The 23,680-nt window shown below is 43.0% G+C and overlaps 1 protein-coding gene across 4 annotated transcripts in view; it reads right to left on the bottom strand.

The window, feature by feature from the left end:
* Positions 1-23,680, bottom strand: part of CCHR1.PART1H18orf54 (chromosome chr1.part1 C18orf54 homolog) — an 821,260-nt gene that overhangs the window by 271,680 nt on the left and 525,900 nt on the right. For all 4 annotated transcript variants that reach the window (XM_044075106.1, XM_044075115.1, XM_044075097.1 and 1 more), the window contains one exon: positions 21,351-21,482. In XM_044075106.1, coding sequence (XP_043931041.1) covers positions 21,351-21,482 — 132 coding nt within the window. The remainder of the gene's footprint in view (positions 1-21,350; positions 21,483-23,680) is intronic.

Here is a 23,680-nt window from a genome sequence, read left to right on the forward strand (position 1 = left end):
CACTCTGATCCGGGACAGTGCGCCCGACATAGACGGCGCCGGCGAGCACTGATCCCCGGATCCGAGGCTCGGATCCAGGCTCCGAGAGGTCGGATCCGATGCACTCGAGGGCAGGGTCGGATCCGGTACCAAGTACTATCGGCGCCGACCCACCCCGCTCGGCTGCTCGGCTCCAACTGCTCCGAACCCGGTAGTGGGTCGAGAAGGAGCAATTGGTTTGAAAAGGGGTCGAGCTCCCCGGGAGGCAAGAGCACTCCCATCTGCATCTGGGCCTGGATGAACCTTCTCATCATCCGGTCCAGATCAGCATCCGATAGGCTGTACGTTGATCTCGACGAGGCTACCGAGGTAGGCCTTGAGTGCCTCCTCGATAGCCTCGACGGAGATCGGGTCACCTCCTCTTCAGGTCCCGTGAAAACACACTGGAGACCGGAGCCGAGGAGGAGGAGATCCAGCAGACAAGGGAGGGGAGAAGCCCGCTTGGCTGGCGGGGCCGAAACAGAGGTCTCGGCCCACCGCTTATGGTGCTTCTCCCTCCGGTCCTTTTTCCTAGCATCCCTCTCCTCCGAACCAGAAGCGGGAGGTTGAGTCCCAGGAGGAGGAGGGGGAGCCGGAGAGGGAATAACCGAGACGGTTACCCCGAAGGAGCGGAGGTCGGAGCCGAGTCCGGCAAAAGGCCCGCCAAAACAAGCTTGGACCTCCGCTCCTTCAATGCCCTGGGGTTGAACCCTGCACAAATGGAACATCCAGATGTGAGGTGTTGGCATCTAACACACCGAGTGTGGCCATCAGCTGGGGAAAGCTTATGGCCACACTCGAGCACTTAGAAAATAGCCTTGGGCTGCTCAGACATCCCAAGCTAACAAATAAAAGTTACTAGAACTAAAGTAAAGTAACTAAAAACAAAAATCACTCACAGGCCCAACACACACACTACGCTACCAGCGAGGGGAGGGATATAAATTTAAGATTAAACTCTAAAAAAAAGTAGTAACACAAGAGGGAGAGCTGGAAAAAACAAACTGGTCACCATGTGCGGCAAACGAGATCTGGGGTCATGAGGGTAGAGCAGGGCATTATGGGTGAGGGGAGGAGCTGAGAGCTTGGATCCATAGCTGGTAAACCATGCCGGTTCGGATCCGATATCGGATCCATAACCCACAGGTTGCAGACAAATGAATCTCCTACTTCAGATCAGAATATTACAACAAAGGATCACCTGCGACTCCCAACCTGGTGTTATCCAGAGAAAAGAACAAGGAATCCTTCCAGGACACACTATAGGTTAGGGGGATGGAGGGGGGGGGGGTTGGTTGCTGACAAATGAAGTTTACCTACTCAGATGGAAAGTTATAGTGAGTACATAACATCTTTATCTGAAGTAGTTAACTTCATTTGTCCATCAACCTGTGGGACAGAGTCCCCAGCTACCCAAACTTGGGGGTCCTCGTGGAAGGATATTCCGGAGCACTGCAGAGCCGAAGGATGCTTTCCCTCTGGAAATTAGATCCAACCTGTAATGGTTAATGAAAGTATGGGATGAAGCCCAAGTGGCTGTTGAACAAATGTCGTCCAAGGACACTCTGGAGCAAAAGGCAGCAGAAGTAGAAATCGATCGGGTAGAATGAGCGTGGACTCTTTCAGGTTTAGGTCGACCAGAACTCTTATATGCAAGAAGTATACATTGGGAAATCCTTCTGGACAATGTAACTTTTGAAACTGGTTTGCCCAAAGAGGGTCTTGCAAAGGATACAAAGAGTTGCTCAGATTGCCTATGTTCAGCGGTTCTGTGCAAGTAGAATCTCAATTGCCTATGTACGTCTAGAGAATGTAATTTGTATTCACCCTTGTTTTGATAATTTGGAAAGAAAACTGGTAAATTAATATTGGGCTCAGAAGCAACTTTGGGTAGAAAGGAGGGATTGGTTCTGAGGGAAACTCTATCTTTATGGAAGACCAAGTATGGGGGTTTGGCGCAAAGGGCTTGAAGCTCCGAAACCCTTCTAGTCGAAGTGATAGCGATGAGAAAAGCCGTCCTCCAAGATAAGTATTTCAGATCCACCGAGGCTGCAGGTTCAAATGGAGGGGCGGTCAAGGACTGGAGAACAAGGGTTAAATCCCATGGAGGGACTGCGTCTTTCACCGGAGGCCTCAAGAGGAAGGTGCCTTTTAAGAAGGTCTTAAATAATTTGGAAGATGCTAAGGAACCAAGATCACTTCCCACATGATAATGGGAAATCGCAGCTAACTGGACTTTGACTGTGGAAGAGCTAGCACCTTGGTCGAATAAGGTCGACAAAAATTCTAACACCGCTGGTATGGGAGCTGTAAAGGGATCCAACTTTCTATGCTCCGCCCAGATAGTAAAGCGTTTCCATTTGCTGTTATAAACCTTTCTTGTAGAAGGTTTATGAGCGGCCACTAAAACAGCCTTAACAGGGGATGAGATACCGGGAGTCCTAACTATTACTGGAAATGGATCAGCCAAGCTGTGAGCTTGAGGTTGTCCAGGTTCTGGGTTGGTAAACCCAGTGGGTGAGAGATCAGATTCGGGGTGGGATCTAGAATCCATGGAGGATTCACTAGATGAGACCATAGGCATGGGAACCATGTTTGACGAGGCCAGAATGGGGCTATGAGGATCACTCTGCTCCCCAACTGATGGGCTTTCTGCAAGAATTTTAGCATGAGGGGAAGAAGAGGATAAGCATAGAGTAGACCGGATGGCCAAACATGCACCAGAGCGTCTCTGGGGGATTCCCCTGGTGGGGGAATTAGAGTGAAGTAGTTGCCGCACTTTGCATTCGAAGGAGACGAGAAGAGATCGCAGTAAGGTTGACCCCACTTGAGGAAGATTTGTTCGCTATCCTGGGGTTCAGAGACCACTCATACGGTGAGAGGATAGTTCGACTCAACTTGTCTGCCAAAATGTTTGACCGACCCGGAATGTGCGTCGCTATGAGAAAGCGGTTGGTGGAGATCGCCCAATCCCAAACTCTCATGGCCTCTCGACAAAGTGGATAGGATCTGGTTCCCCCCTGTTTGTTGATATACCAGACTACTGACATGTTGTCTGGCTGAATTGCAATTGTCCCTAAGGGAAGGGCCTGGAGTGCTTGCAACGCCAAAGCACCGCTCTCATCTCTAGGACACTGATATGCAATAAGGTCTCTGAATGCCTTGGACGGTTCTGCCCATACAGTGCCCCCCCCCCACTCTAGGCGAGAAGCATCCGTGGTCACAGTGGTTAGAGGTGGGGACATAGAAAAGGGGCACCCTATCTGGAGGTCCAGTGACTGGAGCCACCAGAGCAGGGATTTCCTGTAAGAACTGCTGATGGGGATGGGTGAACTCAGTGGGTGTAGCAGGATGGACCACTGAACCTGCAAGGTCCATTGTAGTATCCTCATGTTCAAGCGTGCTAAAGGTAGCAGATTGATCGTGGCCGCCATGGAACCTAGAGCCCTCAGAACCAATTCCACTGGAGGAGCCGAGGATTGTAAAAGGGCCAGTACGTGGAGCTTCAGGGTACGAATCCGGTCCGGAGTTAAGAAGATTCTCAATAGGTTTGTGTCTAATCTGGCTCCTATGAAGTCTATGATCTGGGTTGGATGAAGGGAAGATTTTTTGAGGTTGATTGTGATTCCCAGCCGGGAGGCCAGGTGGAGGAAGTAATCTCTGGCTGAACATAGATGCCTGTTGGGGGCGGTCAGGAGCCAGTCGTCCAGGTAAGGAAAAACCTGTATTCCCTGAAGTCTCAGGTGGGCCGCTACTACTACCAAAACTTTGGTGAACACCCTGGGGGCTGTGGTGAGACCAAAGCGGAGGGCCCTGAACTGGTAGTAAAGTACAGTTGTGTACACCTACCATAAATGTAGATGTTAGAGTGTCTTCACTGTGCAGTCATGACTGTAGGGTTCTCCCCAGCCGACAGGCAGCCCTCGGTAGGCCAGAATCCCAAAGTCTGGGTCCAGCGTCAGCTGTTCAGCTACGCTCCCTGACGTCAGAGCGCCAGGAGTACAAAGCTGACAGCAGACGCCATCTTCTCCAGTTTTTCTTGACCCAGATGTCAAGAGTCCCAAAATGAAAAAGGTCCCAAAACCATTGCAAATACACCTCAGAAGAATGGTGAAAAGTAAAAAATAAGAGGGGACAGGAGGGAGGGAAACCCAGGCTGCAACAGTGAAGACACACGAACATCTACATTTATGGTAGGTGTACACAACTGTACTATGTTCATCGTGTTTCACTGTTGCAGTCATAACTGTAGGGTAGAATCCCAAAGCTGAAAGAAAGGGAGGTGGTCATAAAGAAGAAGGGGCAGCTAAAAGGCCCTGCAAGACTGCAGAGGCAAAGCCTGCCCTAGACTTAGAGTAGAGAGGGAGATTGTAGTGCTTAAAAAAAGTATGCACTGAACTCCAAGTTGCAGCTTCCAAAATGTCTTTGGTAGGAACTCCCCTGAGGAAGGCCGCAGAAGTGGCAGAAGCTCTGGTGGAATGAGTCCGTATACTCCCTGGGATTTGCTTTCCATGGTAAGAATAACAAAATCTGATGCCATGAGCAATCCATTTAGAAATGGTCTGTTTTGAAATGGCTTTACCTTGGGAACTTGAAGCATAAGAAACAAACAATTGTTCTGATTTTCTGATGTCCTTGGTTCTGTCCAGGTAAAAACGTAGTTGTCTGTGTACATCCAAGGAATGTAAGATCCTTTCCCCTTTATTTTGAGGAGTGGGGAAAAAGGTTGGCAAGTGGATAGTTTGATTTAAAGCCACTTTGGAAACCACCTTAGGCATGAAAGTAGGATTAGTCCTCAAAGATACCCTGTCTTGATGAAAAATAATATAAGGTTCCACAGCCATAAGAGCTTGAAACTCTCCTGGCAGAGGTTAGGGCTAACAAGATTGCTGTTTTCCAAGATAAAAACTTGATGTCAGAAGAGGCAGCAGGCTCAAAAGGAGGCAATTTTTCCAGAACATAGTTGAGATCCCAAGCAGGAATGGGAGGAGATCTAGGAGGTCTTAAGTTCTTAGCTCCTCTGAGAAACTGTCTCATGAGTTGGTGGGAAAAGATGGGAGGGTCTGAATTATAATGAGCAGAAATGGCAGAGGCATGTATTTTAATGGAAGAGAAAGAGAGACCTTTATGTAAAAGATCTGTCAAGTAAAGTAAAATTAAGGTAATGTTAGGAAGAAGAGGATCAGAATCCTGAGCCTGCATCCAGGAACAAAATCTTTTCCATTTTCCTGCATAAGATTTTCTAGTGCTAGGACGTCTGGCTTCTAAAATGACATCCATAACCTGCTTGGGAAGGAAAGAAGAAATCAAAGGCCCTGGATTAACCAGGCCGCCAGGCTGAGAGTTCTGACATGAGAGTGTAGAACCTGACCCTGATGTTGGGACAGAAGGTTCGGAGACTGAGGTAAAACCCAAGGGGGCTCCAGACATAGGCTTTTTAGAGTTGGATACCAAAACTGTTGAGGCCAATTTGGAGCCAGCAAGATTATCATCTTGGGTTTGTCCTGTTTTATCTTCAATAAGACCCGTGGAAGAAGAGGAAGAGGCAGAAAGGCATATCCCAAGAGGTTCCTCCAACTGAATGACAGGGCGTCCACTTTCCAAGCCTCTCTGTGGAAAGTCCTGGTGCAAAAAATCTGTAGTTGATGATTGAGATGGGATGCAAAGAGGTCTATGTGAGGACATCCCCAGGCTGCTGTTATCATCCTGAATATTTTGGTGTCCAGCATCCACTTGTGTGGATCCGAAAGATTTCTGCTCAGACTGTCTGCCAGGAAGTTTTGCTTCCCTGGTAGAAGCTGAGCTTGAAGATCCAGATTGCAAGCTAGAGCTGTGTTCCATAGATCCATGGCTATTCTGCAAAGGGGGTAGGAATGAGATCCCCCTTGCTTGTTTATGTACCACAACTGTGGTGTTGTCTGTCCGTATTAGTAGTTGTCCTGGTTGTAAAAGATTCCTGAAGGCCAACAGAGCTTTCTGAACGGCTAACATTTCCTTTAAATTGATATGCAGGTGCATCTGATCCTTTGTCCAAAGGCCCTGCAGACAGTTGCCCTGAAAATGGGCTCCCCAAGCATTATCCGAGGCGTCCGTGGTTAGAATCTGAGTGGCAGGAGGCAGACGGAAGGGTTTCCCTTTGTTTAGAGCACATGCCCTGGACCACCAAAGAAATTCCCTTTGAAGGCAAGGAAGGACGGAGATCAGTATGTCTAAACTGTGGCAATGCTGAGACCATACACTTTTTAGGTACCACTGTATTTTCCTCATGTGTAGTCTTGCATATGGTACGAGAAGGATGCAGGAGGCCATGTAACCCAAAGCCTGCAGGAATTTCCTTGCAGATAGCCGAGTTAAAGTTGCCAAGGTTTTGAAAGTCGAAGCCAGCTGAAATTGTTTTTCGGAAGTCAGAAATGCCATCTGGGTTGTAGTGTGTAGAAGAGCACCCAGAAAAGTTATCTGTTGTGATGGAATCAAATTGGACTTTATGTTTACAGAGAATCCCAGGAACTTGAGGAGATTCAGTACAAATTCTAGATGCTGGAGTAAGACATCCTTGCTGCCTGCCTGAATTAGACAATCGTCCAGATAAGGGTAAATTTGAATTCCCTTGAGTCTGCAGTAAGCTACTACTGGAGCCAGGCATTTGGTGAAGACCCTGGGCGCAGTAGGTAATCCAAAGGGCAGCGCAGAGAATTGAAAGTGCCTCGATCCGACTATGAACCTGAGGTATTTTCTGCGATCCTGCCTGATGGGAATGTGCAAATATGCCTCCTTTAAATCCAAAGTTACCATACATGCATTTTTGGACAGCATTGGAAGTAGCTGCTGTAGAGTAAGCATCTTGAATTTTGGAATCTCTAGAAAGGTGTTCAAGACCGACAGATCCAGAATGGGTCTCCATGAGTTTTGCTTCCTTGGGACTAGAAAAAGCCGTGAATAAAACTCTTTTCCCCTCTCTGAAAGAGGAACCAGTTCTATGGCATTCATAGCCAAAAGCGCTTCCACCTGATTAAGGCCTCCGACCATTGATGTTTTGGAAGGTCTGGCCATCCGCTTGGCCTTGGCAAGGTATGAAAATGGAATTTGTAACCTCTTAAAACCACATCCAAAACCCATTTGTCTTGGGTTATTTGAGTCCAATTTTGATAAAAAAAGAGAGAGCTTTCCTCCGAGAGGGGCTTCCAGGGAAGAAATTCCTGTAGCCCCACAGAGGGAGTCATTGAGTTTGTTTCCTTTGAGATTGTGACCTGTCCTCTCCTCCCCTAGGGGTGGAAGCAGTCCACTGTCTTGGTCTATAAGCAGCTTGTGATTGAGGCCACCCTCTGGAACGTCTATATCTACCTCTCTGAGGCCTGTCAGAAGAGGGAAAGGACCAATTTTCTGAAGGCCAATTCCTGCTAAATCTAGGAGGCTGTACTTGTAAGAAATCTTTAACTGTTTGCATTGATTTCGCCTTATCCTCCATCTTTTTAATCACCTCTTCAGCTTTTGATCTAAACAAAACATTAGGCTGAACAGGAGCATCCAATAATTTTGCCTTTACCTGTTCAGGTAAATTTTGTTCCTTTAACCATGCATGCCTCCCAATGACTGTGCCAGAGGCCGCAGCTCTACAAGAAGCCTCCAAGGCATCAAATCCACAATGTAAACCATGCTTTCCAACCTGTTCAGTAGCATGCAATAAATCATGTAATTCCTTATCCTCTGCACAGGCAGAAATGGAAGTAAGCTTTTGTTTTAAGACAGACAATAGAAATTGCTGGTATTTAAACATATGAAAGGTATTTAAACATATGAAACTGACAGTTTAAAGCCCTAATGGACAAAGTAGCAGAGGTGTACACTTTTTTGCCCCATCTTTATAAGGATCGAGAATCCTTTTCAGTAGGAGTAGGATTTTTGGCAGAAGCGGCCTTAGCTCCCTTAGGACCCTGGGAAATGGTGTCAGGGTCAGCAGAAGGGTTCTTATATAAAAACTGATGGGAATCAGGAAACCTGCAATACCTAGCAGGTTTTACAGGAGCAGGAGGAAAGGAGTCAGGGGTTAAGTTAGCCTCCGAAAAGGCATCATCCACAATATCCAAAACAGGAGGGATAGCCAGGGGTCTATGTTGGGGAAGAAGAAGAAATTCCCTCAGCCTTTTCTTGGATTCCGAATACTCCTGTCCTTCCCAGTGGAACTGTTCCCTCATTTCATGCAAAGTTTCCCCAAAAGAGAAATCCTCAGGGGGAGAAGCTGAAGGAATGGATTCTTCAGCATCAGAATCCTCATAAGGAGGGAAAGAATATTCCTGATCAGAAGAAACTGAGGAAACAGAAGCCTGATCAGAGGAATCATAAGAAATATCCTGCCTTGGCCTTTTGTCTGGAGGGGGATGAGAACCCCTAATCATAGCAATCAAATCCTCCGCCATCTTGAGTAACTGCTTCTGTGACTTGGGAGCTGGTTCAGAAGAAGCCTGTGTAGAAGTCTTTGATTTTGAAGGAGTCTTTGCCTTTGTCTTTGACTTTGCCTTTATTAGTAGCGGAGTAGGCCTGAAAACCCCTTCGGAAGCCAGTACCTGCACAGCGGCTCCGGACCCATCCGAAGGAGCGTTGTCCGAAGGTCCTGCAACAGAAATATTTAAAGGCCTGGTTGGCTCCTCATGAGAGTCCGTTTCGGCCATCGGTTCCAAAATGGCCGACGACAGGGGCTGCAAAAGCGCCTCACTGACAACGGCCGAACCTGAAGCTGGCTCCGCTTGTGCGTTATCATCAGATTTGGACCTCAGAGGCCTGCCTTTATCCTTGCGACGTTTGTGAACTCCGGTAGCCGGGACCGTATCCGACGACATTTTGTAGTTAAATCGCCTACCGAAGTAATGAAAAGCAAAATCGTACCTTCGCTTAATTGTACATTGATTGAATCTAGCACAAAACCGACAACTAGCTACGTCGTGGTCAGGGCCCAAGCAAGGAATACAGTAAGAATGAAAATCCTTATGAGGTATTTGCTTCCCACATGAAATACAATTATTAACTTTTTCTGACATCGGAGTGGAGCAAGAAAAAAGTTTCCCCAACGGGGTACTTAGCTTTGAGTGGAGAAGAAAGTCTTCGGACCGAAGTATATCAATAAAATTTGTCAGGAGTCCGCCGACCGGCAAATGCGAACTGCTATCACCGCACGGCAAGAAAGACTGGAGAAGATGGCGTCGGCTGTCAGCTTTGTACTCCTGGCGCTCTGACATCAGGGAGCATAGCTGAACAGCCGACGCCGGACCCACACTTTGGGATTCTGGCCGACCAAGGGCTGCCTGCAGGCAGAGGAGAACCCTACAGTCATAACTGCAACAGTAAAACACTATGAACATCTGGCTCCTAGCCGGAAGCGGAGAAACCTTCTGGATCGTCTGTCCATCAATATGTGGTAGTATGCATCCTTGAGGTCTATCGAGCACATCCAGTTGTTCTCCTGTAAGACAGGGAGAATGGATTAAATGGTGACCATCTGGAACTTTTCTTTGGCCATTGACAGGTTTAGTAAGGACAGGTCGAGGATTGGCCTCAAGTCCCCCGTCTTTTTTGGCACCAGAAAGAACCTGGAGTAGAAGCCCGATCCGGATTGGTCTAGGGGGACACGCTGGATTGCTCTATTCTCTAGCAGCTGCTTTATTTCTGTGGCTGCTGCCTCCCTTTGATTGGGTGGGACATCGAGGAGGCTCCGGGGTCTGGGAGGGGGATTCAGAAAGGGGATTTTGTAACATCTGGATATGATTTGAAGCACCCAGCGATCTGTTCTAATGGACTCCCAAACTGCTAGGTGCCTCGAGAAACGTCCCCCGACTGCCTCCAGAGAGGAGCAGTCGGGTAACCCCTCAGGGCTGTTGCATGGGCCGATCCGAAAAGGGTTCTCTCGACCCGAAGTTCTTCGGTCCCCCTCTGCCTCTGGGCCACCGTCCACCCTGTCCTCTACTGCCTCTGAAGGACGAGGGGTCCGGAGCAAAACGGGACTGTTGAGACTTCCGGAACCACATCTTCTTTTGTCCCCATTGGTTCCTGGAGAAGGACCTCTGGGGAGCAGAGAAGCAGACTACGACGGCAGACGTCTTCCCGTCTTTCTCACTCTGGACCAGCGTGTCGCGGACGGTCTTGCCAAAAAGCGAAGAACCGTCAAACGGGGCATTTGCGAAGGACACCTTGAAGGGTTCCGCAAAATCGCAGAGACGGAGCCAAGCATATGGTCTCAAAACAACACCCACACCGCTAGCTCTAGCGGCTCCTTCCATAGCATGGGAGAGGAGCCGCATAGAAGTGTTCGAGATGGACTTAAGAGTGGCCATTCGAGCTGAGAATACCTTCTTATCCTCAGTCGACATGGACTCTGGGGGCGACCCGGCGTATTCCTTGATGAGATCCCGCTGAAGTCGTATGACATGTGCCATATAGTTCAGCGACCTTACAGCGAAGGTAGCTGAAGCAAACATCCGCTTCCCCAGGCGGTCCATCGTCCGAGACTCCTTGTCGGGAGGATGGACCGAGGAACTCTCCTGGGCCAGTTCCCTCTTGGTGGCAGCCGCCACCAACATGGCATCTACAGGAGTACCCTTGCTCCATACCATCCTATCAGTGGGGGGGGGGGGCTAAGGATTTTATCCTGTCTCTTTGGAATGGGCTCAACAGTGTCCGGTTCCTTCCATGCCCTGGTAGTAATGAGATCTACCAGGGGATCGGCAGGAGGGGACACCCAAGAGGTAGATGGGCCTGCATCAAACGCCTCCAGAAACACAGACTCATCAGAGGAAGGTTTTTGGGCTGACCACCCCCCTCTAATTCGAAGCATTTCCATAATGTCTCCGAAGGAGACGTCCTCAGGGGGTGACCTTGGGGAACCTTCCCCTAAGTCCGTGTCTTCTGTCAAAGACTCAGGTGAGTCCAAGTGCCTCCTCTTGCACTTACGTTTGTGATGGACCTCCTCAGGGGGGACTGTCCGAAGAGGCCTCACCAACCACATCTTGTTCCTCTAAGGGAATCATCTGGGACGTAGGCGCAAGCTGTCCCTGAGGCCGGGTGATGGAAGGTAGGCCCATCAGAGAGTGCAGGGTGGACCAGTAGTCGGAGCCTGGGGCCTCGAATCCTTCGACAATACCCTCTCCACGACATCGAACACCGAGGGAGAACTGCTCTCTCTAGGATCCGAGAGCAGCCCCCTCGGATCAGACGTGTGGATCGGGGCTGGCACCGAAGCAATCGGATCTGAACTGCCAGTATGCTCCGACCGAGACGGAGCCGAAGACACACCGACACCTCTGGATCAGAAGCTCAGCTCTCAGCTCCGAGAGCTCGGATCCGAAAAGGGACCCGACAAACTCGAGGGTGCGGTCGAAGCCAAAGTACGAGGCACTATCGGCACCGAACCTCCCCTGGCTCCTATGCAACCCGGATCCGAAGGCTCTGAACCCCGGAAGTGGGTCGGAGAAGGAGCAATTGAGGCGGAAAAGGGGGTTGAGCTCCCCCCCCAGAGGGGGGGGGGGGAGGCATGAGCACTCCCATCTGCAGCTGGGCCTGGAGGAACCTACGCATCATCCGGTCCATATCTGCATCAGACAAGCTTCGGGTGGACCTAGAAGAGGCCACCGAGGCGGGCAGGGAGTGTCGCCTCGATGACCTCGAAGGCGACCGGGTCTCCTCCTCCGGCTCCGGGGAGAAGCAAGGTGAGTGGAGCCGGGAAGGAGAAGGCCCGGAAGCCCTGGGAGAGGCAGCTTGTTTAGCTGGCGGAGCCAAGAGGAAGACTCGGCTTGCCGCTTGTGGTGTCTATCTTTCTTCTTCTCCCGCCTAGCTTCCCTCTCCTCGTGGCCTAAGGTGGGAGGTTGAGTCCTGGCCAGGGGAGCAGGGGTGGAAGGGGGCACTGCCGCAGCCGCGGCAAGTGCCACCGAGGGGGAGGAGGCTGAAGCCAAATCCGAGGGCAAACGTCCCGCCAGAATCAACTTCGACCTCCTGTCCTTTAGAGTCCTGGGGTTGAAGGCTGCACAAATAGTGCAGCCTGAGGAAAGGTGGTCAACCCCAAGGCAAATAACACACTGAGTGTGGCCATCCTCTGGGAATAGCTTATGGCCACATTCGGTGCATTTAGAGAAAAAGGTTTTTGGGGCCTCAGACATAGTCTAACTAAAAAAACAACACAAGGCCCAACACACACGCCTTCACACACACGGGGAGGAATGAACTACACTAAAAATAACGAAATTATAACTAACAGGTTTTAATAATAGGGAGCAACACACACAACAAGCAGTATCAGCTACAAGAAAAGTTAAAAAAGAAATATATATTTTTTTTCTCACTGATGACTAACTCCCATGCCTGGAACTCATTCAAAGCTGTTGATTCAACCGCAGCAAATGAGATCTGGGGTCAAAGGGATGGCAGGGGATTATGGGTAAGGGGAGGAGCTTGGAGCTCAGATCTTAGCTGTTTGAAGCTGCCGGCTCGGATCCGATATGGATCCGATACCCACAGGTTGATGGACAAATGAAGTTAACTACTTCAGATTATGTGGTTAACACTGCAGGGATTAAGATTGTTTTAAACCAACAGGCAATAATGCAGAAGTCTATTAGGGAAAAGGTTCCCAAGTTCATAGGGCAGCTAATAACGCTAATGGAATTTCCCAGAAATGGGAAAGGAATTTTATCAATATTCTACAAATTAGTTAAAGAAACAAGAGTTCATAATAAAATATATGGAAATACTATGAAACAGTCAATGGTAAAGTGCCAGATGATAAAGATAAAAATACTTGCATCTCTAAAACTAACATCTATCACTACACTGGCAACCTTTCACATGGCAATTTATACACAGAACATACTTAACACCACACAAAATAGAATATATAATAAAGAAAACAGATGTTGGAAATGTAAATCGCAATCGGCACACATGTTCTATGAATGCCATTTACTTAAACAATATTGGGAAAGTATTAACTATTTGTTACAGGAACTTTTCACTGATAATTTTCAACTTACAAAATCTCTAGTTTTGTTGAATTCACCAATGTCTTCTTGTGTTCCAAGGCAAAAATATGTAATTTTGTGGACTCTCATTGCTATTGCAAGGAAAAATACTGCACAGAACTGGAAAGCTGCAACTCCTCCCAATTTTAAACATTGTAAGAATGTGGTTTTATTAGTCTCACAGTTGAAATTGAAACCAATCAAGGGAAGAACATAAAGACCTACTTCCTTAAGCATTGCATGGCAGAATGTAAATCAAGTGCTGGAAGGAAACAGAAGACTGTAATAAATTATAATCTAATTCAAAGACGCATTCAAGAAACCAAAGTTTTTTTTCAAGTATAGACATCCTATATAAATAGTTGGTTTTGTAATGTTTGTTTTTAGAATTGTTTCTTCGCTATAAGCTTTGACTATGTAATAATTTCTTTGATATACATACTGTACATATGTTTATGTTTGTGAAAATCAATAAAAATGTATTCAGTAAGAAAAAAAAAAAAAAAAAAAAAAAGACTGCCCTCGGATCCGTGCCTCAAGGATGAAACCAGACTCGAACTGCTCAGGACCAAGGCTCTGAGGTGCAGGGACAAATCCAACCACATCATAGTCTAGCCTGACCCCATGGATCTGACGTTGACACCTACCTTTCCGATCCAAAGATATCAGAGCAGAACTAGTGAGGGACACCATCACAGTTGAAAAAGATATCTTCTTTGGATCTGACTCCAGAACTCTTGTGGTTTTCAGATCCTGGGACTCCAAAACGGTGGGATGGATCGGAGAAGTCCAAAGAACAGTACAAGACATTGTTGGAAGGCTCATGGATCCAATAGGGAATGGAGCTTGTATGACCCCATCTGGATCCATTCTCTGAGAAATTTTGCATCATCCTATCCACATCTATTCTGATAAACTTCTAGAGGACCTGCAGGATTTAGTGCATTGAGGCCTTGAGTGTTTCTTTGGAGTTTAAAACTACTTCACAATACCTCCAAAAAATGCCTTTGGAAAACACCAATAAGTGCAGACAACTACCAAAGATAATCCACAGTTTATTGTCACAGAACACGAACACGAACTGAAACGACAAGCAAAACAGCAAACATACGAAAAATGTAGCATACAGAGTTAAGCGCTTTCAACCAAAATAACTGGTCTTCATCAGAACTACTACTTTCAAGTTTAACTGCTACTTATATAAACTTTTTGGCGCCAAAACTGCTCATTCCATTTTAAAGTCATACTGACACATTTGAATAAATAACTAACTAACTAACTAAATGACTACAAAAGAGTCTCCTAACCTTAAAATTCTCAATTCAAGCGAAACAACAACACTTTTACCACCAATTTAGCTAAATGTGGAAAATGTTCTAGTTTTTATGTTGGAAAGACAGAAAGATGTCTTAAAAGACGTATATATGACCACATATACAGCATTAGGACCAAGGATAAAACTAATGCCTTATTCCGACATGTCGATACTGAAGGTGATCATAATTTTATGTTTAGCATTCTTGATACTATTGAAATGGATCCTAGAGGTGGTGATATTAAAAGTGTACTAGCATATAAAGAAACATGGTGGCAATTAAGCTTAGATGCCACCACTTTTCCTGGATTAAATGAATTTATATCAACTAAATCGTTGTTATTAGTATAAAGTGATAAATAATTATAAGTATATATTTATTTATTATTATTAGTCAATATTATGTAATTTATTTATTTAATTTTATAAGTGAATTTTTATCAATTTTTATTAAATTATTATCAAATTTTAGTAGCTACTATTTTATGGAAAAATGTAAAATATTTAATATAGGATCAGTTGGTTGTTAAAATTAATCAATTTTAATGTAAATGCAATAGTTCATCCTCATCTTTGTTGTCTTTAGTGTTACTATCATCGTTATTTAATTATTTATTTATCTATTTATTTAATTATTATTAAGCATCTAGCAAGTTAATTCATCTAAAAAATTTTTTATATATAATATATAAACAATAATTTATTTGCATAAAAATATATTTTACTATCACACATATATAAAAAAATTCCTTAAGTATATATATTTATAAATATTAATAGGTTTGTTGATGTTTTGAACATTATATAGTTTACATATTATGTGTACTTTTATGTACGGTCTTATTTAATTATGGTATTGTATTATAGTGACGAGCAACATTTGGTGGTAAAAGTGTTGTTGTTTCGCTTGAATTGAGAATTTTAAGGTTAGGAGACTCTTTTGTAGTCATTAAGTTAGTTAGTTATTTATTTATTCAAATGTGTCAGTATGACTTTAAAATGGAATAAGCAGTTTTGGCGCCAAAAAGTTTATATAAGTAGCAGTTAAACTTGAAAGTAGTAGTTCTCATGAAGACCAGTTATTTTGATTGAAAGCGCTTAACTCTGTATGTTACATTTTTCGTATGTTTGCTGTTTTGCTTGTCATTTCAGTTCGTGTTCGTGTTCTGTGACAATAAACTGTGGATTATCTTTGGCAGCTGTCGGCACCTATTGGTGTTTTCCAAAGGCATTTCTTTGGAGTTTGTAAGAATGGAGAGCACAGAGTAGGAGAAATATGATTTATCAAATATCTGGAGTGCGACTTCCATGAGAGGTGCTAGGTTTCGGATCCAAGGATCTGGCATTTGAGGAAGGTGTCAATGGACTAGCTGATATTATCGTATCTGAGCCTTCTGAGTATCTTAACCTTCATTAAAGGATTATATTTTTTTGGCCCTGTGGTTATTTGGACTGTATCACTCTGTGAAGTGTTTGGTTTGCAGTATCTGAGCATTTTGCATCAGAAGATGTTGGATCCAAAGATTGGATCTTTGGGTCTAACAATGTCAGATCTGAGCTTTTTCGAGAGTCTTAACAGGTGGCTCTGAAGAAGTCCTAGGAGACTTTGGTGGGGAGCATTTTCTGTGATCCGATGGAGCAGACTTAGTAACATTGGTGTGGGGTTGAGTCCCAGAAGATGAAGTCAAATTAGCAGGTAGAAGGGCCTTTTAGAATCAATTTGTTTTGTTGGTCAGCCAGAGCCCTTAGGTTAAAGGTGGAACAGATACTTTAGTTAGTATCAAAGTGGCCAGCTCTGAGGCATCTGAATTTGGAATTTTATGCACACAAGAAGTGCATTTCTTGAAACCTGTCAGCTTACTGGACATATAGTTAAAATAAACAAGATCCCACAAGTAACATGCAAAGCAGGAATAAAAGTGTAACACTTTATCATCGCAAGTTAAAAAGTTTTGCCACTAGGTTTCATTGGTTCAAAGCATTTAAATACCATTATTCAGTCACATGATGCCTCAACATCAATCACATGACAAAAAGTTCCATAAACTTAAAGACTTTATAAAAATTATTAAAAAGACTATTATTATTAAAAGGTTACGAACAGTTGTGAAAGTATTTATACCTTCTTACGTTTGTCCCTTAACAGTGGTTTACATGAAACAACTGTTCAACCCGGAAACAACATGTGCTCTGAGAATCCATTTAAGTTCAGCCATTTCGGTTGCATGCGTTATATCACCACCACGGACAGTCTTATGTAATATCTCAAGAATACTAAATTTAAAAACATGATCTCATCCATTATCTGATATATGCTTAAATAAGGCATTAGTGCTTATTCACCTATTTATATCAGAGAAATGGCTACAAACACCTTGCTTAAGCTGCTGAGTGGTTTTACCTACATAGTATCCAGTAAAGGTTATGCATGTCGCCAAGTATACTAAATTTCGAGTACTGCAATTACCATGTTTTCAGCATCACCTCTTTATTTGTAACTGAATGAAGGAATGATAATAGAGTATTAACATATTTACAGAAGTTGCATCTACCACATGCATATCTGCCCTTTTTCGTATCCTGCCTATGTATACATGGTATATATTGTTCTTTATAACACAATTGCTTTGGGTTAGAGCGTCTTTTATAACCAAAACTAGGTTGTGCAGGAATAATGGAGCTCATCTCCTGGTGTGTGTCTCAATGTATGACACTACTTTGTTATTGCTTGTTTAACATATGCAGTGCTCCTATCGTGAGTATGCAAACACCTAAATGTATTGTTATGTGTATGTTGTATTGTATTACAAGATGTGTTTTCAGAAAATGCTGGTCTTGCTGCATGTTGCCATTGATTCTTTACTTTGTTACGAATATCTCTAATCATCTGGCTGGAATACCTGAAGAAGCCTAGTGGCAAAAGTTTTTACCTTGCGATAATAAAGGGTTACAATTTTACTCCTACTTTGCATGTTACTTGCAGATCTCATTTATTTTAAGTTAATGTGCTATTTCCACAAGTTTTATCATGCGAGAAAAGTTCTTGTTATATTATCTGACACGGCAGGAATTATAGCAGAAAAATTAGTACCAAGCAGTACAGTAACCAAAACGACCGAAAGAGAAAGGAATAAGTTTAAACTTTTTTTTTTTTGCATGAAAGAAAAAGGGAGAAAAAAATGAAGAAATACCAGCAATGATAATCTAGAAAAATACCCTAATTAAAGGGTAAGAGAAAGAAACAATACCAGCTATGGTATGAGAGAAAATCCTATCCGAAGCAGAAAAAAATGAATGCCCATGAAATCTAAGGGGGGTAAAAATATCAAAAGGGAATACAATTAAGAATAAACTTTTTATAGAAAATTAAACAAATAACTCAATGACGCACTAAAATTTGCTTGAGTGTGGAAACTGCATCTTTAACATGATGGCGGCAGATGAGATTTAGGGTACTAGGGATGGACTAAGACATTATGGATAGGGGGAGGAGCTTGAGAGTTAGATCTGAAGTCTAGAGTATGCAGTCGAGTCAGATCCAAGATAAGCTCCTAACCCGTGTGTACTGGAAGAATGAAAAGTACATCATCAGATCATTTTTTTAATGACAACCCACAAAACCAAATCTCCAAGTCCCCAACATCAAAGTCTGAGGTAAAAGTTTGTTTTACATGTAAATGTAAGTTTCTGAGGTAAAACTTAGTTAACAACCACTAAAGACAAAGCTATAGCATAAAATAGCACTTTATGAATTGAAGAAGCATAATGTGTACATTCATTAATGGCCTGTAATTTGTTAACTTGCTTGTTGTATAATGTTTGTTTTTTTTTTGTTTTTTTTATATTGTTGGAGCTCTTCTCCCTGGCCTCTGTTGAAAATGGACCTGGGTCCAGTTGGACTTTCCCAGTAAACAAATGTTAAATAAATAAATAAATAAAATATATATTCTCAGAATCTTTTGTTGTTGCACTAGACAATCGTCAATTGTCTGATGCCTCCAGAGGAGTGCACTCTTGTGTGGCAAGAAAATTCTGAAGCTTTGGCAACCTAGCTGCTGATTTTATCTTTCTTCTCTTGAGCAGGGCAGTGGCTGTGGCATGTAAAATGTGCTCTAAAGTTTTGGAAGATGGCTGGCTGGTTCAATCCTTGGCAGGGCATCCCATACTGCTTAGGCTACTGCAGCGGTGTTTTAATGATGAACATTAAAACCAGGTTTTCCTCTAATTATTTATATAAAAACAGTGTGGTTTACACAAATTAAGCAACCTCAAAACAGCAAACATACAAGCGCAAACTGCAGATGCATGTCTGGCTTATGCTGTTTGCTGCAAAAAGCAGCATACGCATGACAATATTCCCTTACAACATAAAGAAATAATTTAATGTTGTATTATTAGTATAAAATATAGGACTACTGAATACTAGAGACTCTTAGATGGTGTCCCTGATTTCTGCCACTGTTGACCTCTCAAACCACTGTGACACTACTAATATTAAAAGCTCCAGTCCTGATGCCAATTTTAAGTGCTACACATTACAGATTGTGGTGATCACTTTCTCATTAGCCTGAACAATCAGAAGCTCAACCTCCAATAGTGATTCTGATCACCATCAGCAGCAGTTACTACACTTGCCTGTGCAAACTGAAGCAAACAATAAAGCCATCTTGGAAAAAGCTGTGCAAACCACAACTACCACACTTTTTTTTTTTTAGAGATTAATAAAAACCTGCTTTTCATGCCAGTCATTGAAGGGTCTTCTTTACTTTGGTTCTACCCTCTGAATAAAGTTAATGCCAATCACAGGTATAAATTTCAAAATAAACCCAACAGACATCACCTCAGATATCCAGAAATGCAAGTTCAGTCAGATATCCAGTATAAAAAATGGAGCAAACTAAGGCTATCAGGACAATTCAGTTTAGTTTTACTTCAGCTGCTTCAGCACAGCATTAACACAAACCTAAACTTTGGCTAAACTGAGACATTAAAATTCATCCCTGCTCCCCCATCCAATAAGCCATATAGTGTCCATGTCCACAATTTCTTTTTAATACACTCCAATGTTTCACAAAAAGCTTTATAGTTTGGCTTGCTTAAGTACTGAAGACTGAAAATGAATAAATATCCAGTTCCTTTTACTTACAGAAAGGTTTTGAATCTGAATTTAACCTAGAATTATACAGACTGCCTTCTGTTGAATTCAGTTACTCTTTTGCTCAGAGTACTCAACTGTTCAAATTCTTTCTTAACGGTACAATTTGGCCATAGACTGAATGCTTGCAATATGAAGTTTTAGTACACTCAGCAAGAATATTCTGAGTACAGCACTGTCAAAAGAAAAAGAAACACAGCATGTTTCTCCATATTAAGTCAGAGCCCTTAGGTCCATGGCATCTCCTCATTTGGGTACATATCAGCTTTACAACAGTTTGGGCATTACCTAACCATACTCCTCTTGCTTCCAAATACTCTGTCATGAGCTCAGTGTAGCGTGCTACTTCTCCTGCTACACTGTTTGCAAATGGACAAACAGTGCTTCTTGGTCATCTCTATCTTTGCAAATCGCTTCAGCCATTATTTCCAACACCTAATTCCAAAAACTTCCTTGAGTAGGTTTTGTTTTCTTTACACAATGCTGATAAAGTTAATGTTTATAACTCTGGCCTCCAGTTTCATTAAACAAATGCCAACATCATCTTCACTCATCTCTCCCTCATACGCTAATTTCTTTCCAATGTTTACTTTACATCATAACATATCTCCCTCTAATCTTCAAAACAAAAACAAGTGAACTTCTCCCACCTGTAAAAACACTTTCGGCCTAACCCTGAAAAAGGCAAATATCTACTGATGCTAAATCAATCAACAAAAACACAAAATAGCCAAGTAACTGCAGAAACATAGTGACCCAGTGGTTAGGTGTATTGCCTTACAGCTCCTGGTTCTCCAGTTTGTCACCTGGAGGTTTTCCACGTCTAGTCATCAAGTTCTTGCTGTGCCAGTATGTGTTTTTATGCTGGATCTTCCAGTTTCCTCCTACGGCACGTTTATGCTGTATGCTGTAGCACAAAGTTAGCATACATGAAATGACATTCCACTAAAATGTCCATAGATGTGCTACCGTGTGTGAGTTGCAAGAGTATGTCCTTTAACAGACTGGTGACCTACTCAGGATTAGTTCCTCATCTCTGCACAGCGAAAGCTAGAAGAGATGCTGGTTTCACAATAGCGCTGAAATGGTTCGTCACTAAGCATAGTCAATAATGTTTGGAATAATTTTTTGTTCGGGTGATATCTGCGATCATTCTTCCATAATATAAAAACACTGAAACAACTCAAAATAATAGCATCTGCAGCAGGTTAATGTAATGTTTTTATGCCAAAAATAGATAGTTGTGATGATTATTTCAGGTATAAAAACCAAAAGCAAAATTAAAAAAATCCATTTTGATCTTTTTAGGACAATTCACATGAAGACTGAAGTTTAGTTTTCTACAAATTATATAAATGCACTAACAATATTGTTGTATACAATATTTCAACAAGAAACGAAACTGACTTACTGCCATACTAACTGTATAGCAGAGACATTACCTATACATGGATAGGATATTAATCTTTCTGAACTCTACTTCAGTGGCACGTTTTGGTATTGGTGCCCAGGTTCTATTTACCCTTGATCTAGAAAGTAACATAACTGAATGAGCATTGAAGGAACTCCTTTTGACAAATGAATTTTAGCTTTTGGACAGTACACTTTCATATTTTGAAGTCTGGTTTTGTGAACTAACCGCATGATTGTTATAACATGTGGCTAGTAAAACAGCAAATGTATAACTTAGATTGTGCATGGTGTTTAGGATTCAACACATTTTTAGTGTTCTCTGCTACTTGGTGTATATCAAGTAAAGACCAGAACATCACCTGGCTACTCAAGAAAAGAAAATTAACAGAGATCTGTGAAAAGTCCCTGTGAGAATAATTTTATAGTACAGTGAAAATATTATGGCTGTTACCTTCTCGGGTTCTCTGCACACTCCATCCTCTTGTCCAACATGGAGCTTCTGCTGCACCAATTGTAAATTAAATAGCATTTGCTTTAGTGCTTCAACAGGGCCAGGATGATTCCCACCAGAAAGAGTACTTTTCTGAAATAAAATTAAAGATACATTAGTATTTTACTGAACATACATTAAGCTAGAGTCTTACTACGGTACCTTAATCTGCTGGTGGTTGCTAAGCTACACTATTTTTATAATGAAGTTAAGTTTATTTCTTGCTGTTGGTTCAAAGAGTAGATTAGAAATGAGGAGGCCCATCCTAATCAACAATCAGGATTAACACCACCCCCTCTTTAGTCCGCTGGGCTTCTAAAACATTCCCAGGCTACATGCCCCTCCCATCTACTCTTTTCTGCAAACAAGCTTCCCGTCCATAACTCTGCCACATTAGGTGTGTTCACCTCTGAGAAAAGGCCACATGCTACTCCTTGCACTGTCCAGAAGTTGTGTGTGAACATATTCTACCATAATCATATATATATATATATATATATGCATTCACTTTATTCGTGTCTACTCTGCAATTTTTTTTTTAGCATACTGCTCTCCTTTTTGTCAAGCGCTCCTTTTCCCTCCAGTCAACTTGAGATATTTGGCTTCCCTTTTACAGCATGGATCTTTTCTGATAAGTTACCTTTCTGTTTAGAAAACAAGAAAAAGAAATAGTAATTGTCTGTTTTCCCCCACAGTGTTTGCCTTTAACATTTTTTTTTATAGTTTATGCATGAATACACTGGTTTCCTTGAGTGGGGATAATACTTTTGGAAGAGTCAAAAGCCCACCCATTTCAATAAGTGCATGTACACTGCTTCTCTTTCAAAATTAATAATCATGATAGCAACAAGAAAATGAACATGTTAAATGCAATAGATTAGTAAATATACAATCATGCTGCACCCATTACAACGCATCTGTAATATTGTTTTGTCAGCTGGCATATTTGTTGAACAAGCATGGGGTTCTTACAAATAAACATACTAAGGAAATGAGGACAGGACAAAGAATGTATAATATTCCTGCACCGTTTCCTGTGTACTTCATAGTTTCCCTAAATCCTCGTTCTATTCATGTCTACATTATTTATACTGAAAAAAGCATATTTATAATCTACCACAGTGAACACGGTTTAATAATGGTAGAACAGATCCATTGTTTCGCATTTATAAACAAAAAAAGAATAATGCAGAGGTTTCTTGTGTACTTCTAAGATGAATCATGAAGCGTGTTCTTTTGAACAGTATAACCATCTGCTAATGGTCACATTTGAAATTACCCAAGATACCAGTAGAAACAAACAAAATCCATTATATCAGAGTACAATGCCCCATTTGGGATGTGCCTTACAAGACACCTGAAATAACTGGAAAGACCACAGAAGTTCCTCACCAAGAGGATCACTGGTCTCAAGCAGATGCCCTACGCAGCTCGAGTGAAGAAACTCCAGCTGTACTCGGTTGCATACTGCCTATTCAGAGGTGATCTCTGCCTGACATACAAGGCCATGTCCAACCCAGAATTGATGGACATGCTCCACCTAAAGAAAACCATATCCCCCTCGAGCCACATGCTCCAGGGATCTAAACCTCACCCCAACAATAAACAGGACGTGCTGGAGGGATAGATTCCTGTCCCAGAGACTTCCCATGCTCTGGAACAAGATTCCAATCTACATTAGGCAGAGCTCCTCACTAACACTCTTCAAGAGAAACCTTGATGAACGGATGGGAAACAAAGTTTACCCCAGGGATCACTTCAATGGCTCTGTTGGGCAGAAGCAGAGGGAACTAATCTAAGGGGGCGGTGAAAGCACACACATTCCGGCTAGTCTGATAAATGTCTTCGGGCAGATAGCCTAGTACCTACCTATGAACCTAAAAGACAATTCTGATAAAACAATTTAAAAGAAACTAGGAAAACCAAGAGACACAGTAAGAATTTTGGGAAATACACTTTAGAAATATGTCGACTCTCAGAATGATTTGAGATTCTTGACAAGCAGTCTCACTAAAACTGAATTTCCTGACAGAGGCCCTAATTTCCTGTCAGGAAAATTTTCTGATGGGGCAACCTTGCCATTGGGTGTTACCAACTATTGCAAAATTTGTATAGCTTTTTATTCCCCTGCAGGGAAAACAGTAGTCTTGCACATTTTTCTCTCATTTGCTTATTCACGATACTGGGTGAGACCTTCAGAAAATGTAAATGTGGGCATAAAATGCAAATACAGGACAGGCACTCACTGTATGTATTACATTTAGGTAAGGAGCAGTTTAGTGAAAATGTAT

The sequence above is a fragment of the Protopterus annectens genome, chromosome 1.part1, assembly GCF_019279795.1.
Source record: "Protopterus annectens isolate FY-2018-M chromosome 1.part1, PAN1.0, whole genome shotgun sequence".
Lineage (NCBI taxonomy): Eukaryota > Metazoa > Chordata > Ceratodontiformes > Protopteridae > Protopterus > Protopterus annectens.